General features: G+C 40.3%; 1 protein-coding gene across 1 annotated transcript in view; it reads left to right on the top strand.

The window, feature by feature from the left end:
- Positions 1-18,609, top strand: part of npr2 (natriuretic peptide receptor 2) — a 58,523-nt gene that overhangs the window by 19,716 nt on the left and 20,198 nt on the right. Inside the window, exons 8-10 of the mRNA XM_073840639.1 lie at positions 8,364-8,484; positions 15,906-15,980; positions 18,105-18,182. Of these exons, the coding sequence (XP_073696740.1) occupies positions 8,364-8,484; positions 15,906-15,980; positions 18,105-18,182 (274 nt within the window). The remainder of the gene's footprint in view (positions 1-8,363; positions 8,485-15,905; positions 15,981-18,104; positions 18,183-18,609) is intronic.

Raw genomic sequence — 18,609 nt, 5'->3', positions numbered from 1 at the left:
AGTTCGTTCGATAATCACACTATGGTGGCCTACCTGACTAACTTTCAATCTCCCCGCTGAAAGGGGAGGGGTTTCGTGACGTTTGATCCAATGAGGTGTGTAAAGGGCGGGCTTTAGATTTATTCAGCTTTCAGATGTGTACAAATCTCAATTAAGATTGTGGTCCAAGGTTACATACATTTACAAGCAAGACATCTTTCCGCTGTTTAGTTATCCCATTTCTGGCAATCCGTGACTATAAATCAAAATGTTAACCAGTGATGTTTATTTACAGTTTTTTTGATTATTGTCTTAATTGTTAATAAGATACATAAATGTGGAAAATTCTCAGCAAGAGTATCCACTATCCTTATGTTATTAAATTAATAAATAGAAAAGGGTTGTTAAACATCAGAGTTGTTTATAAATACAAACATTTATGACACATGAATGAATTTCACTGTTATTTATTTCAGATAATAATGTTCACGGTTATTTCTGATTCTCCCTCCCAATCTAATAGTGACACGCGAAACAGCAGTCTGGGTCCTCTGTGCTCAAATACAATAATTTCTCTAAGAAATTGATATAACACCCTATAACAATCTGTTGACACTTCCCGAAGTATATCTACTAAATTGAAACATATTTTCATTTCTTCTGATTTCGCTATTAATTGACCATATGCACGGATTACTTCCTTGTTTAGTCAAGCCAGCTAAGTCAGTTCTGGTCAACTGTACTGTGCTGTAATATGAGCGTACTTTGTTCGTTTTCTCTACATAATCCACTCACAATCGAAGAAAAATGTTGTTTGTCTAAGAGGACCAAACGTCCATGTATACCGTTTCAAGAATGACAAATGCCAGTTAAAAAAATAGGCGAGTAAATCGGCTAAATATGCTAGATTCATTGCTATGATTGGCAGTAATAACCGGACAAACATCTGACAAGTATTGGTTAAATATAGGCTATTCAATAGATTTTACAGTTCAAGATAAAACTTAAAAGATGTAGTTATTAAATTTTATTAAATATTTCATATTCCTATCGATTCGTATTGAGTGCATTATTTAATTATTATACCACAATTATTTAATGCATTTGTAGTGAACTATATATTAGTATTTAAATAATTCACCCTTATAGGCTGTTTGTGTGTGAGTTTAATGATTTTCTGCACTTAAGGACGGTAAAAGTACTACAATTTATTATACTAGTAATTTTATAATAAATCGAAAAGCAAGACGTCTTGAAAAATATAGGGAGTTTAAAAGGCAGCTGCATAATAAATAATCCTCTGCTGCCATCTTTTGGTTATATGGGTAATTCCATATTACGCTCCACGCATAAGGTCAATTGTCTTCAGTTTCATATTTCCTGCACTCTAATATGACATGTTCCACTGTTTCTTCATGCCCGCAATTTCCCTGTGCCATGTTTACCTATTTTCAGTAATGTTCCATTTAATCCCGTGTGTCCAAACCGAAGCCTTGATATTATTGTCTCTTCTCGCCTATTCCTCCCTGTACACCTTATTTCTCCCACTATCCTTTGAATCTTATGAAACCATCGTCCTTTCCTATTTTCTTCCCATTGTTGTTGCCATTGTTTCTTTAATTTATTTTTAATAATACTCTTAATTTCTGTTCTACTAATACTAACTGTAAAATCAATTTGATTATTTTTAGTAACTTCCTTTGTTATTTTATCTGCTATTTCATTTCCCTTAACTCCATAATGTTTTCAACGTCATTACTTTGCCACCAATGAGATGAGTTGTGGGAGTTACGTTATCTCGGCATTATTAATTTACCTACAACCAATGAGAAGGCATGTGGGCGGGGCGACACGTGCAGCCCTGCCCCAGATTCAGCCCCGCCTCGATCTGCAGGCTGCAGACATGGGCTTCTCTTAGTGCTTGCGACTCGAGGCCATTGGCCCCGCCCGGCACGCTCTTAGCACTGGCTCGCACTGGCCCGACAGTGGAAAAGCGGCTATTGCCTCAATTATGACTAGACCCAGATGAAATCTGTGGACATTAAGTCTGTGGAACTGATTTTGAGAGAAAATCTGTGGTATTGTGTGGAATGGGTTTTGAAAATGTGTTAAATGGTGCTGAGAGTTCTGGCTGAGCCCTTACCTGAAATCCTAATGAAATTACTATAGGCATTTTTTAGGCAAAACATTAGCAACAAAGGATTTGTACTATTTATAAATGATAGGCTCTCCAATTCTGTAATAGTTTAAAAAAATTATTGGATTATGACTGAAACAAGATCACTGTAGTATTTAAAATGCAATTTTTTAGTGAAGTAGATCATAAATATCTGCAGTTATATTGATGAATCCCTATATAATAATAATAATAATAATAGTCAATTATTAATTAAAATTAATTAAAAATGAATAATAATTAATCTGCTGCATCTTCTACAAACTGGCACTTAGAATTTAATTGATAAAGGCTTTATATGCTTTGACGTCTTTAGTATATAGTCTTAAGGGTGGTCTATAATATACTGACAGAGGCAAATAAATAGAATATAATTAATAGAAAGCCCTGATTATAGTCTACTATTGTATTATGAATCATTAGCACGTATGATAATTTTCGAATGATTTCCATCTGCAGTCACTATGGATTAAAGCATCTTTAAAGTAAATAGGGGGTGGGTTGGTTTTGTAATTTTGTAATTGTGTTCATCATGTAGTATGTCAATTTCGCAAACGTGTTTCAAGCAGAAAGTTATTTTTTATTTAAGTAACCCTCTTTAGGTGTGCACTGACACCTACACCTGTCAAAACTGATATAAGAAAAAAACGAAATTTTTCCAAAGTCTTGTGCATGTAGATATATACTATATATATAATTTTCCATTTTTTTCTATTTAGTTCACTCTTTAAGGTCTGTTAAAATAGTCTAGAATTTTAGCGTATTTCCTTTTTTTCTAAAATCAGAGAGGATACTACTGAATAGTCTGGAACGACATCTTGTGGAAAAGGGAATTGTAGAAGCTGACTCATGGGTTATATAAATGGGCTCATGTCCAGTATAGTCAACACTATGAGACAAATATTGATGTTAGCTCCTCATGGCTACTAGAATAAATATTGCAGTTGCAGCAGAGGTAGACTTATTCTTGGACTTGTCATTCTCTCATCTGAACTTGGTTTAAAAAATGTCTCTAAAATGGAAATTATGTTTAAAGACACCCGCTCACACATGCAGCACACAGCAGAAATGTATCAAGTAAGAATATAAGCCGATGGACATCATTCTGCTTTGATTAAGCTTTGTAAGCTTTTGCACTTAATTCTTTTAAGGCAACACCAAAGATGGTAACCTTTTATTAATACATTTGGCAGATTATTTTATCAGAAGTAATATACATAGAATGGCATTTTTTTGGAAATTACAGTCATGGTACTCCCACCATGTTTTACCAAGAATGTATTGTTGATTATTAATAAAACATTGGGTGATATTGGTGCTACAGTAGTAACTGTTGGCAAGGGTATGGATATAACTACGAACGTGACATTTAGCAGGAATGGCGCCATGCTGGTGCAAATAAGAGGAACCATTGATGGTTTTTTACATGGAAATCATGACCAAACAGGACTTGTGTGGAGTCTCGTAATTAATATGTCATATTGCCTTAACCTGAAAACATTTTGATGTAACATATTTGTTCTATTAATTACTACAATTAATTATTTTAGGTAAATATTAACCACAGGGTGCTTCAGTTTATATTTATTATATATTTGGCAAAACCTTTGTAACTCACAATGTCAAAATAAATCTTGTGGTTTAACATTACGAAGAGTCTTTTACGTAAGGAACAGAGCAGAATTTAGGTCATTATTCACTGTAATACTGCCCTTGGGCCTCATTTACTTAAAAACCAAAAATACTGCCACAAATACACTTGCAGTGAGAAATGTTGGTAGAAAAACAACTCAAATGTGCAGGGATGGGCAGTATTTTAAATAAATGTATTTAAAATACGTATTTGAAATACAAAATACTATTTTGTATTTTGTATTTTAAAGCCTTTGGGAAAAATCTAATGTAATTTGTATTTAAATACATTTAAGACGAGTATTTTGTATTTTCAAAATTCATAAAATACTTTTTGCCAATCAACCTCTTTATCAGGGTGCTGATTTAGTTCAGACCTATGGTTCAGACACACCCCTCCCTCAACCTTAACACTCATGCACGTGAGCTGCCTGCAGCAGAGTCAGCATTGGATCAGCCACTTTTCTCAGTTTTCTGCATTAAGGCAAGGGTGTCATCATAATCAATTCTTCGTTGATTAAAGTTAAATTGGTGCATCATTCAGATTTGCCTTCAGTAAACATGAAATAATAAACAAGCACCGACACGTCTAGGAGAAAAATAGCGTTAGCTGCCTGTTAGCCAATGCGTTTGGATGGTTGTTTTTTTTGTTTGTTTTATCAACTAGCTAGTCAAATGTGTTTAAAACATTATTGCATGTTAGGGCTGGGTGATATGACAGAACTATATATATTTTTGGCAGCGATGCTATAAAGTGTGAATCTATTCAACTTTTCAAAATCGTTTACATTTATTTTTACATTCAGAATATGTCTAGATATATTTCAGCCTAGGGATAGTTCATCCAAAAATGAAAATTTGATGTTTATCTGCTTATCCCCAGGGCATCCAAGATGTAGGTGACTTTATTTCTTCAGCAGAACACAAACGAAAATTTTTAACAAAAAACAGTGCAGTCTGCCAGCCATATAATGGCAATGGATGGGGACCAGACCTTTAAAAGTAAAAAAAAAAAACATGCACAGACAAAGCCAAATTGCACCCTGCGGCTTGTGACGATACACTGATGTCCTAAGAGACGAAACTGAACAGTATTTATATAATTTTTTACCCTTGATACACAGCCACATCCAACTGTCCTGAGAACAAGCTTTTCATCCGGCAAGTTACATGTGTACGCGCTCTGGTGTATTTTACGCAAACGCCAGAAGCGATCTGTCGCGTGTGTATACGACACTCATTTGTTCACACAGTGCACAGAGATAGTGTGTATAGCGGTTAATCAAAACGGTAATTACTTGCTATATCCTGATTCAAACCGATTGAAAGCTAAAAGATTGCGCAAACTCATCCGGAACTTTTACAGATTTTCCCTTCTGGCGTTTGCGTATACACATCTAACGTGCCAGATGAAAAGCTTGTGCTCATGACAGATGGACATGGCTGTGTATCAAAGGTAAAAAATGATATAAAAACTGTACCCTGGAAATCCAGAGGTCTTGCGAGAGCACAATTTGAATTGTCTCTGCAAAACACTCTGGGATCGAGCAATGATGCATGTTACTGCAATACGTAAGCAGTTCTGGGAACCAATCAAATCGGTATATCTGATGTAGGCGGGCCAGAGGCGAGCTAAGCTGATGACGACAGCGCTGCGACGTCCAAAATCATTTCACGAGTTCACACTTACATATAATAAACTGGGAATGGGTTATGCGTATTTGGTGAGCTGTCCGATGGAAGGGCTCCGAGCTCGGAATTTTGGCTCGAACACAGAATACCTCCGTTAGGACAGAAAACAGTTGTTAGTGTGGAGAAGGGGTGGAGGGATGCTAAAAATCTGTCAAAGAACAGAGGTGAGGTTGTGGTATAAATACAAGTCTGTTAATTAGGTTGATTACTAATTGCGCTCCTCATGATCATCGTTAATCGTTGTTAATAAAACATAATTTAGTAAACATTGAATGATGGCTACAGATGAACACCAGTTGTTTGAAACGGCTTTGGCTGCTACAGTGAACGAGTTAGACTTGGCTTTTCATATAACAGAGGAACAGAAAACCACGCTCGAATCGTTCCTTTGCAAGAAGGATGTTTTTGCTGTTTTGCCAACTGGATACGGCAAGAGTTTAATCTATCAGTTAGCTCCGCTGGTAGTTAAACGTATTGTGCGACCACAAAGAGGAACAGATCTGAAGCAGACAATGCCAGATAGCATTCGGCAGTCCCCAGTCCTGGCTGTTAAAAAAGAAGTGGCGATAAATTGGATCGAACAAGGTCTACCGGGACAACCTGATCGGGATTGTGGTGGATGAGGTCCATCTCATTTACAAATGGTAAGAGGCACTTGGTAAACTTACTGTAACAAAAAACGGAACTATTCAATAGTAAAACAGTAGCCTAACTTGAACAGGATGATATGTCTCGCTGCTGAATGAAAAGCTAGCATCCATCCACATATTAGTTGATAGTTAATGAATAGTTTGATGGGCCCTAATTGTTTTATGAGGTTGATTTGGCTGTCATAATTAATAGTTATTAATCTTGTCACATTGTTTATGTTATAACATTGAAATCCACTAGCTCAGGATATGTCACATCGTGTATTGTTGTGATTGGTCGTGACGTTATCCAATTGCGTGCAGTGAGAGTTTCAAATTCACGCTTGGTGCCGCCCATCGAGTTAGGCCCTTTTCATTCCTCGATGCCAGACCCTTAATCTTAATAGATTAGGTTCTGGATTTTTCCAGGCTATAAATACTGTTCAGTTTCTCGCAAGAACCGATCGTTTCGTGTCTTAGGACATTAATGTATTGTCACGAGCCGCAGGGTGTAATTTGGATTTGTCTGTGCATGTTTTTTGGCTGGTAGACTGTGCCGGTTTTTGTTAAAAATCTTTGTTTGTGTTCTACTGAGGGGTGAACTATCCCTTAAAGGGATGATGGCCAATTTCGAATGTATTTTGTGTATTTTAAAAATACAAAATACTGTATTTGTATTTTAAATACATTTTTTACACAGTATTTTGTATTTGTATTTAAATACATTTTTCCACTCAGTATTTTGTATTTTTATTTTAAATACATTTCAATGTATTTATGCCCATCTCTGCAAATGTGAAAATGTAATATTCATAAGAGCTACAAACACTCTCAGCAACAAAAATCTAAATTCAAATATGCCATTTGCATCCACTTTCCTATACTTTATTGTATGGTTTATTCAGGATATTTTATTTCTACTGCTCTGCTGCAAAACCAACTATTTCTTGCCACTCATCCAAACAGTTTCCAATCTACGATGTTCCCTTCAGTCGATGCTTCATAGAATTTCAGCATTTTAGAACAAGGATTTTCCCTTTGGCAAACAGCTGAGCATAAATTTTTGAACCTGGCTCTTTAATATAAAGATCCTGCAGAGGTTTTTTCCACCTCTCTGCCTCCAAAATCTGGTCTACAAAAACAAATAAAGGTGCTTGTTTTGGGGCTTACCAGGGTGGCTCTTAAATCGAGTAAAACCCTGTTGAAATGCAGACGCTGCAGTACTTACACTCTGCCATCTGGAAGTGTTTTACACCTTTTAGATTGTAGTGGAATGTTTGGGGGTTGCTTTATTTTCTTGTACGTTGTTTTGAGTGTTCTGAAACTTAATTACGATTCTCTTCATTGATATCCTCCTTTCACAACTCTCAGACCACATCCGTGAAACATTCAGAGATTGATTTGTAATAAAAAAAAAAAGCAATCTTTGCTGTGAATAGAAGCTGTTGAGAAATAGCAGGTCCTCAGAGAGCTCCTCCAGATGTGTTGATTCACTTGGAAGTTGCCCGTGTATTTATCCACATGGCTGGCTGGACTGCTTGGTTTACTTGCGTTTAAAAATAATATGTTGGAAAGGGCACGGCATCAGTGACCCTAAGATTGGCTCACATTTTATCGCCCCATCAAACTTCAACTCAGTCTGCTGCAAAAATTGTTTCCACCTTAAGTTTTATCTTACATGGACTTTTAGTGTAAGGGTTATTTAAACTAATTGTGTGAAATGAAATGGTATTTCCAAAACATTTTCACGGTGCTTACAAAGGCACATATCACTCTTACTATACTATTTCAAAACCACTAACCCAAAGTATTAAACTTCAGCCTGTCACTCATCCTGCACCGTTTATGAGATACAGACAAGATCCAAAATCTTAAATCCAGCAGTTTATAATAAAACACACACATTTTATTCTTTTTTAAATTATTTTATTACACAAATCCCATAGATATTAAGGGAAGGATTTGAAACACATCTAGAGATCATAATATCATAGAGACCTGAGAGTGGGATCTTTTGGCATGGGGCAAAACCATCAAACTTAAGCAACCATCACGAACACCCTAGCAATGCCTTAGCAACTGCTCGGAACACTTTAGCAACCACATAATAACATAAAAACCAGTCAGAAAACCGTTGCACCCGCATAACAACACACTGGAAAATGTAAAAATCTAGTTCAGCATCTAATGTTGCCAAAACAGTTTTCTGTTTGCACAGGTCTTCCATTGCTTTAATCCAATCTGCTCTTTTCTAGAAAACTGAAGTTGGAAAAGGAGTTAGCTGGGATGCTTTGGAGGATACGGTGGGAGGAACTGCAGTTTGAAAGTCCTAACAAATATCACAAACGCGCAGGCAGCCGTCTCACTCTTTCCCAGGTACAAGTGCTCTCTGGTATTCTCGTATTTTGGATAGAGCTGCATAATACTGATGTGTTTTCCAGTTGGCCACCTCTAAACCAGATCTAAAATTCATTTTAAAAGTGCAAGGATCAAATCTATATTTAAAAGAGATGAAATGTCTTTGAGTTTCTGTTTTTGTATAAACAACGTCGAATAAAAGAGGTTTCCTCCTGTTTCAGCCCATGTCCATATGGTTTTAATTTATCTCATAAAAATGCCTTTTTGGACTTGGCTGTAATTCCTGGCACTGTTTTGCCATGTCCATTTAAAACGGCATTCCTTGGGAATTACAATAATGGCTTAGTCAGTTTGCTGGTCGCAAAAGGTAGCCTGATTTAGTTCATCTGAATTTTCTTTCTTTTTAAAATTGAGAAGAAACAAATTTATAACAAGCACACAGGTTTGCTCCTATTTACAAATCTGAGTCTGTTCGAATACCAAAACAGTTCAAAATGGGATTAATGCCCTGTAATATTTCAATTCATGTAAGATAAATGGAATAAACTAGACACAGAAAAGAAAGGATCAAAATCTTTATAGTTTACACATTCATGACACATTACACATTCTTCAGTTTTACAGTAACAGACTCATATTAAACAACTGTTTAAATAAGCCTCAGTTTGACTGCCTGGTCTCCTATTCAAAACACATCATGTATCATGATCTGCTGTGGATTATTAGCAGACTTATTGTTGTCCTAGTAAACCCACACACATGCACACAGGAACACATATACAGTGGTTTTTATTAGGTTCTTTTGGCCTCTTACTTGGAACATGCGTTTTGAAGGCCAATGCATTTTCCAGACCACAGTATACAGTATTACACATTTTGGAGTCCCTTTCCAATTTGTTCCACATCACTGGACTGAATGTATGATTCATTCTACTCCCCTGATGTTATTTAAATGAAGCTTTTAATGCTTTTCTTCTCTTCATGCAATCATTTTTAATTCTAAAATGTTCAATGTTTCTTTATTCTTTATAAGTGCCACTTTGACTAATGTCATTTTTTAGTCTTTGGAAAAAACATTTGGTGTGAAGCATTAAAATGTACCTTTGCACTTTTATTCAATTAAAACTATAGTAGTCCAAAAGCGGATTTATTTCCATTAAACCTGGAAGTAAAATTTTAATTTAATGTTTTAGTGTAAAATGAAGGAAAAATATTATTTATTAGTGTTAATAAATTAATATGAAAGTTATTACAATTATTAACTATTTTTAGGTTAATCAAATTTGTGACAGCTGTGACTTTGACCATGTAAGCTGTTTACAAAAGGAGGTCATTGTTCATTTTTACAATTACATTTTAACAAAATTAAGGCAAGACACTGCAGGTGTGACGCAGTTATGGAATGATCTGGAGGCGTTGGATCCAAATGCAACAGCTTTATTGAAACACACAGTGTAAACAGGCTGGGGTCGACAACAACAGACTGGTGTGGTGAAGACAGACTTAAAGGGTTAATCCGAGTCCAGGCAATAGGTCGGGGCAGGCGGCGATCAATAGGAGTAATCCGTGTAACAAGCGGGGGTCGACAATAGGCAGGCAGCAAACGTTCACACACACAATAAACAGTCCGGTTGGCAACGGGTAGGCAGTCCGAGAAAAGAGCGCTCAGGATTGACAGCATAACGATTCAAAACTTTGCGGGGAACACACCGATGTGGCGTGCCTAAAATGGCAGACGGAAAGAAGTGAACCGGAAGACCCAGAACCGGCAGTCCGGGCGCCAGGTACGGGGATGCTGGGAAATGTAGTGATTAGAACTCTGGTGAGGGTTCCCGCTGGCGGTGGTTGGAGGGAGCCACAGAGACCGCGTTTGTGACAGAGCCCCCCCCCTGCGAGCGACTCCTGGCGCGAGGAGGAGCCCGACGCCGGGGCCGGCCTCTCCCATGGGGGGCTGGTCGATCTGGGTGTGTGGAGTGGAAGTCAGAGGTTAGGGTGGGGTCGAGGATGTCTTCAGGAGGCACCCAAGACCTTTCTTCGGGACCGAAACCCTCCCAGTCGACCAAGTATTGTATGCGACCATTCCGGCATCGGGAGTCCAGGAGAGAGCTGACACGGTAGGCCTCCTCGCCATCAATGATGATGGGGGAGGGTCCCTGCGTGGTGGTCTCGTCTAGGTTCTCCACTCCTTCCGGGTCACCAGCGGGCTTAAACAGAGAGACATGGAAAGTGGGTGAGATACGGTATTCTGCGGGGAGTTCCAGACGAAATGAGACGGGAGTGATTTGTTTTATAATTTTAAAAGGACCCACATACCTGGGGCTTAACTTTCTGCATGGTTGGCGCAGACGAAGGTCCCGGGTCGACAGCCACACCCATTGGCCCGGTTGGTATGGAGGGTTGGGCCGGCGCTGGCGATCGGCCTGAGTCTGGGTACGTTGGACCGCCCTCTGCAGGTGGACATGGGCCTGGTTCCAGACATCCTCACTGTGTTGAATCCAGGAGTTGACCACGGGCAGGTTGGAAGGCTCCCCTGACCAGGGAAACAGTGGTGGCTGGAACCCTAGAGTACATTGGAAGGGTGTTAGGTTAGTAGCAGGTTTACGCAAAGAATTCTGAGCGTATTCAGCCCAGAAGAGTTATCGGCTCCAGTCCTCCTGGTGATTTTGACAATAGGAGCGTAGGAAGCGGGTCAACTCCTGGTTTAATCTCTCAGCCTGGCCGATGGATTCAGGGTGGTAGCCGGAGGTTAGGCTGACATTGACTCAGAGGAGGTGGAAGAAGCTAGACCAGAGACGAGAGGAAAACTGGGGCCCGCAGTCCGATACAGTGTCCTCAGGTAGACCATAAAATCTAAAGACTGTGTTGCACAGCCGTCTCCATGGCAGAGGGAAACTTAGGGAGAGGGATGAAACGGCAGCCCTTAGAGAAGCGATCCACCACAGTGAGGATGGTAGTATGTCCGTTGGAGGAGGGGAGATCGGTAAGGAAATCGATGGCAATATGGGACCAGGGACGTTGTGGCACGGGCAAGGGTTGTAAGAGGCCGGCGGGAAGCTGGCGAGGTACCTTGGTTGTGTTGCATACAGAGCAGTTCTTGATGAAGGTAATAGTGTCGGAACGTTGAGTGGGCCACCAGAAGCGGTTGCGAAGAATGTGGAGTGTAGCTTCTATGCCTGGATGACCGGAGCTCGGTGAGGAGTGAACCTCCGACAGGACTCGTGAACGTAGACTGGCTGGGACGTAGGTGAGTGTTTCCGGACAGTTGTTGGGTGTGGGATCTTGAGCATGTGCCTCCGCGATCTCGGTCATGATGTCCCACTTGACAGGAGCCACAATCATGGAGTTGGGTATTATGGTTTCCGAGAAGTTGGTGGGGAGATCGGGTTTGTGAATGCGTGAGAGAGCATCAGCTTTGCTGTTCTGGGATCCGGGACGGTAGGTGACCCTGAAATTGGAAACGGGTGAAGAAGAGTGCCTGGCGGTAATTGAGAACCTTAGCTGATCGAAGGTATTCCAAGTTTCTGTGGTCCGTGAGTACGGTAAATGGATGTTGGGCACCCTCAAGCCAATGCCGCCATTCTTCGAGAGCCAGTTTGATAGCCAACAACTCTCGATTGCCCACGTCGTAGTTTCTCTCCGCTGAATTCAGTTTGCGGTAGAAGTACGCGCAAGGGTAAGTCTTAGGGGGTTCTCCGTGCCGCTGGGAAAGAACTGCCCCAACGCCGGTGCTGGAAGCGTCTACCTCTACGAGGAAGGGTTCCTTGGGATCAGGGTGGTGGAGGATGGGTGCCGTAGTGAATCTCTGGCGGAGATCGTTGAATGCCTGAATGGCTGGTTGAGACCAGGTGAGACGAGTACAGCCCTTCTTGATCATAGAAGTAAGTGGAGCGGCTAGGGTGTTGAAGTGGCAGATGAAGCGGCAGTAAAAATTGAAGAAGTCCAGAAATCGTTGGAGCTCCTTGAGTGTTTTTGGACGGGGCCAGTTGAGAACAGCATTGACCTTCCCCTCATCCATGGCCACACCTTCCGGGCTAATAATGTACCCTAGGAAAGTGATCTTGGTCTGATGGAACTCACACTTCTCCTGCTTGGCGTATAGTTGATGCTCGATCAGGTGCTGGAGTACTGCTCGGACGTGTTGGACATGTTTGGCGTAGGAGTTAGAATAAATGAGGATGTCGTTGATTGTAGATGATCACCCAGTGATTGAGCATATCACGGAAAATCTCATTGATTAAGGCCTGAAAGAAGGATGGGCTGTTGGCCAGACCGAAGGGCATTACCCGGTACTCATAATGTCATAAAGTGGTAAAGAAGGCGGTTTTCCATTCGTCTCCTTCCCGAATTCGGACGAGGTTGTATGCAGAGCGTAAGTCCAGCTTGGTAAAAATCTTGGCAGAACGCAACTGTTCCAGGGCTGACGGGACGAGTGGGAGAGGATAACGGTACTTGATTGTTATTTCGTTGAGGACGCGATAATCAATGCAGGGGCGGAGCCCTCCATCCTTCTTCTTGACGAAGAAGAATCCGGCTGAAGCAGGAGAGGTGGACTTGCAGATGAAACCCTTAGCCAGTTCCTCCTGGATGTATGTGTTCATGGCCTCAGATTCTGGTTGCGAGAGAGGGAAGATGCGTCCTCTGGGTGGTGTAGATCCAGGGATGAGATCAATGGCACAGTCTCCAGGACGGTGGGGTGGTAGTCTGGTGGCCTTGGAATGGCTGAAGGCCTCGAGCAAGTCCTGGTATTCAGCAGGTATGGATTCCATGGAGATTGGGGTGAAGGAGAGCTGGGTGGCCTGGCGATGGGTTGGAGACAGGATTTCCGGCAGTGGGGAGACCATTGTGTGATGGTACCTTGTGTCCAGGAGATGACGGGTTCGTGTTGGTTGAGCCATGAGTACCCCAGGATAAGTGGCGACTGTGGCGAGGAGATGATGAAAAACCTGATGGTTTCTTGGTGTGAGGGTGTTATGCACAAGGTGAAGTCATTGGTGGTGCGTTCGATCCGTCCGGTTCCTAATGGTTGTCCGTCGAGGGCGGCCACTGCCACAGGAGGGATACAAAAGAGAATGGGAAGATGGTTAGTGCTAACGAAGTCTGAATCGATAAAATTTCCGGCAGCGCCAGAATCAATCAAGGCCGTAGTAGTGATGGTAACGCCCTCAGTGATTAATGTTACAGGGACCTCACACCGGTTAAGACGAGAACGACTCCTACTCACCGATGTGGGTGGACGAGGTGGCCGTGTGGGACAGGTAGATCTGATGTGTCCGGCCTTTCGGCAGTATAAGCACAAGTTGCCCTTAAGCCGTCTCTCCCTCTTCTCGGTAGATAGCTTCGTGGCTCCTAGCTGCATGGGCTCTGGTGTAGCTTCGACACTGGGGGTGGCAAATGGCAGGGAAGTGAAAGGTCGACTTGGCTTACGAGCTCGCAGGACGTTGTCGACCCGGATGGAGAGGTCGATATACTGGTCCGGAGAAAGCCCCTCATCTCTGCAAGCCAGCTCCACCTGGAAGTCTGGGCGGAGTCCCTTGCAGTAGTGTAGCTTGAGGGGTTCATCATTCCATCCACTCTGAGCTGTGAGGGTCCTGAATGAAAGGGCGTAGTCCGCGGCCGTTCTCTTGTCCTGACGTAACATCATGATCTGTTCCCCCGCCTCGCTGCTCTCGGAACTTGGTTGGAAGACCTCCTTAAAACGCTGTATGAAGGCGGCGAAGGAGGGAAAGGTAGGTTGATCCAACCTCCAGACCGCGGTGGCCCAGTCAAGTGCTCTCCCGGAAAGGAGTGAACAAACAAAAGCGATCTTCCCCTCATCGTTTGGATACAGATGTGGCTGCTGACTAAGGAACAACGAACATTGGAGGAGGAAGCCCTTGCACTTACTCTGTGTTCCGTCGAACTTTTCCGGGAAGGCAAGTCGTGGACTGGCAGCCATAGCTTGAGCAGTCGGAGGAGGCGTGGCCACAGGAGGCGGAGTCGGGGAGGTAGAAACTTGGAGGCCTTTTAATATCTGGACGAGCTGTTGTGTCACCTTGGTCAGCTGATCCAGTTGGGTTTGATGAACCAACAACACCGAAGCTTGAGCTGACAGCTCCGTGGTGATTTGCTGTACTGTCGCTGGATCCGGGTTAGGCGAAGTTTTCTGTGACGCAGTTATGGAATGATCCGGAGGCGTTGGATCCATATGCAACAGCTTTATTGAAACACACAGTGTAAACAGGCTGGGGTCGGCAACAACAGACTGGTGTGGTGAAGACAGACCTAAAGGGTTAATCCGAGTCCAGGCAATAGGTCGGGCAGGCGGCGATCAATAGGAGTAATCCGTGTAACAAGCGGGGGTCGGCAATAGGCAGGCAGCAAACGTTCACACACACAATAAACAGTCCGGTTGGCAACGGGCAGTCCGAGAAAAGAGCGCTCAGGATTGACAGCATAACTATTCAAAACTTTGCGGGGAACACGCTGACGCGGCACGCCTAAAATGGCCGACGGAAGGAAGTGAACCAGAAGTCCCAGAACCGGAAGTCCGGGCGCCAGGTACGAGAATGCTGGGAAATGTAGTGATTAGAACTCCGGTGAGGGTTCCCGCTGGCGGCGTTTGTGAATAGGGTAAAAAAAATTGACTAATAGTTATCGCCTTGCTTACCCAAAGTTTTCTGAAATGTTGGGTTTAAATATGCAAATGAGATTATGTAAAGAAATATGCACTAATTTGCATACATTTCTAGTTTAAAAAATCACTGGATGAAGTCAAAATTCTTGTTTAATGTTTTTGACATTAGAATCAAAAGTTTTTACAGAGGGAATTTTTGTCTCTCCATAATTCAGAAAATACTTAGAAAAGACAGAAAGCACTATATCTTCACAATTTTGGGGGGAATAAAATGTTGTATATAATCCAGCTAATTATATATGAACAAATCCCTCTGTAAAAACCTTCAGAATATAGACAGATATAAAATGTAAAGTTTGGTGTGTGTGAGTGCTACTGAAGTGAAGATGTATGGCTCAATATAGGAGAAAAAAACTAATGTTGAGAAAACAGGATTTAAAAATGAATTAATTGTAATTGAAATCTATTGGCACAAGTAGATAAAGTGCTATAAAAGAAACACTTAACAGTGACTTTTGGATGTTTTCTTTCCATTAGTCTGAAAAAACACTTTATGAAAAACCAAAAAGCCCAAAATCTCAAATTTGACAGATGCCTGAAAAAACTGTGTTTTTGCCTGCAGGGTCTCCCCTTAAACATTTCACTCCAAATGCTATGCTGAGAACATAATTTGCAACAAACAATATTGTATCAAATCTAAATAACAGAAAAGGTTGTCTTAGACTTTTGGACCCCACTATATACGTTTTCTTTTGTAATATGCATAATGAAACTACTTTGTCTTAAATGCTGGTAATATTGCATTCTCTCTTTATTTTCTTTCCAGAGAGGTTCCAGCTATGGCTCCTTGATAACAGCTCATGGAAAATATCAGCTATTTGCAAAAACAGGCTATTTTAAGGTGCGGCTGAGTTCTTCTGACATCCTCCCTCTGCTGCACACCCACACACATGTGTATTCACTGGAGAAATGGAGAGTGGGTGCACTACCAACTCAATGTGTTGCTTTAAGATCACACTTTAATGCAGCTTTGCAGCTCCTGAAGTCAATCCACAATTCTAGGTGTGCTCTGCCAGAATGATTGGATCACAAATGTTAAAATGGCAATAACGTAAGTTACGCAAATAATGTAAGACTGCAGTGTGCAGGTGTATTATTTATAGAATTTTGTAACAAACGACACCTTTTTGTAAAGTGTTACTAATATAATATATATAATCATATAGTAATATAAGTAAAAGAGATAATGTACATCCAGCTGGTTGTTACCGCAGAATACACCCTGAACATGAAGCGCTTTATTCTGTGATAACAACCAACTGGATGTGCATTTTCTCTCTTATTACGTGACTACATATTTAAAAAATGACTTTTTAATAGCTCTTTAAATGCAAAGAGTTTGCAAAGTAAAGTCACCTTTGTTTATATAACGCTTTATACAATACAGATTACAGATTTATTACAATACAGAAGAATAGTGTGTCAATAGTGCTGTATTCTGCTGTAAATCAGCTCTGACAAATGACTATGGGCTTAGACGAAATTTCAGACAAGATGAACATTGAAGGCATAATGCACAGTGGTATCACTAAATACACAGCTTTTCTCTACATAAAAAATGATGAGGACATAAAATGTTATTTGAGAAGAAAATGTTTTAAAATCCTACCTGTTTATATCTTAGATCCATTCAGTGTACAAAACAACCGTTCTGGCAACAAGACAAAGACTTCAACAATAGTTCTGCAGACCTGCTATTAATACTGAAGTCCTTAGGTTTAATTTTACAGTAAGTAAGGTGATAACTGAGGCGAAAGATGATAGCAGTTGCGTTTGAATAAAACAAGAGATGTAATATGACAAACATGCCTCAAATGTCCAGATGAGCAGTGTGTTATTTGGCATTGCTAATCATGATGGTTGAACACACTTCGGAATATTGCGACTGACAATAAATGTTTCTTATCCCCATAATTATTTATGTGGTAAAAAGCTGTGTAATAAGTGTTCCTATACTCCAAAGTATTCCAGAGAGCAATGTAATATGGCAGCATAATTTTGCTACCTGCTTGTTTGGAGTGTGTCATGTCTTAAACTGTTGTCTAGGTAGGCAGCCCACTAGGTTTTGGTACGTAGCTCATGTCTAAAGCAAAATAAATATATTTGTTGGGTCACCCACCAAGAACTATTAGAGGACTTCTCTGAAAGTTTTAATTATGGGGAACTGTAAAATATTTATGTACACTGAATAAGCTAAGAAGTCACTCTCACCTCTTTTGTCCCACAGTGTAAGCTAAAAAGGACACTGAGGCATCAAATGTCCACTGAGCCAGCTGAATATTTCTGCTGTCACTGTGGCCAAGGACAAAGCAAATGATCAAATTCATTATTTTGCATCCCATTAACTTTGTTCAGATACACAGTGGAAATTTACACCTAGTTCATTAGTTAACATTAGTTAACATGAACTAAGAATGAACAATACTACACTACAATACTACAGCATTTAATAATCTTAGTTAATGTTAATTTCAGCATTTACTAACACATTATTAAAATTTGTGTATTAAAAGTTGTTTGTTAACATTAGTTATTTGCACTGTTAACTAACATGAACAAACAATGAACAACTGTATTTTTATTATTTGTTAATTCACTTTAGTTAATACATTATCTAATGTTAACAAATGACTCCTTATTGTAAAGTGTTACAGAACTTTTATTGCTCCAAGGTTATTTTATAACTCAGGAGCTGTAATGGAGTACTCAGTTTCATTGATGTTTCAGTCAAGTAGCTTTGCCTCAGATGTTCAAAAATAATTGGATTACATAATTACTTAAATGACTTAAATTAATTTTGTCTCATGAGCTATGAAAAAGCACCTCTTAACAATAATGTTTTTAAGATGTTAGTTATCCAGCCATAAGATGATAAAGATAAATATGATATCAATTTTCCATCATGGCAGTCGGTTGTTACCTTTTAGATCTGATTATCTTTAACACTTTTTTCCTTTCACAACAGGGAAACCTAGTGGCTATTAAACATGTGAACAAGAAGAGGATTGAGCTCACCAGACAAGTGCTGTTTGAACTAAAGCATGTAAGTGAAATAATTTAATCACAAGAGAGGTTCTATGTGTGCCTTTTTGTTACATTTGTGTTGCATCCATATGTCTGTATTTGGGAAAAGAAGACAAGGTGTGCACGTTAAATGTTTAGACTATCGTTTATGACCCCACTTGACAGCCTTGTTGACCAAGGTGGTTAAAACACATACCTAACCTCCCCCTTTTCTACACACATGCAGAAGGGAATTTTTGGATTTTTACAAGGTGTTTTGGAAAGGATACACTGATTTTAGACATGGAACATTGTCATGTAATGGATGTTAAAGAAATAAAGTAAATTTAGGAGATAGTTTTTTTTTTTTTTACTTGGGGATTGTTCACAATCATCAACTAGTCCAACAGCCAATTAGTCTGTTTTTGTGATATTGATTTTAAAGGGGTCCTATTAAAGATGAAGTC

Source organism: Garra rufa, chromosome 5, assembly GCF_049309525.1.
Source record: "Garra rufa chromosome 5, GarRuf1.0, whole genome shotgun sequence".
NCBI lineage: Eukaryota > Metazoa > Chordata > Actinopteri > Cypriniformes > Cyprinidae > Garra > Garra rufa.
Note: the sequence above shows the minus strand (reverse complement) of the source record. Positions and strands in the feature narration are given on the sequence as shown.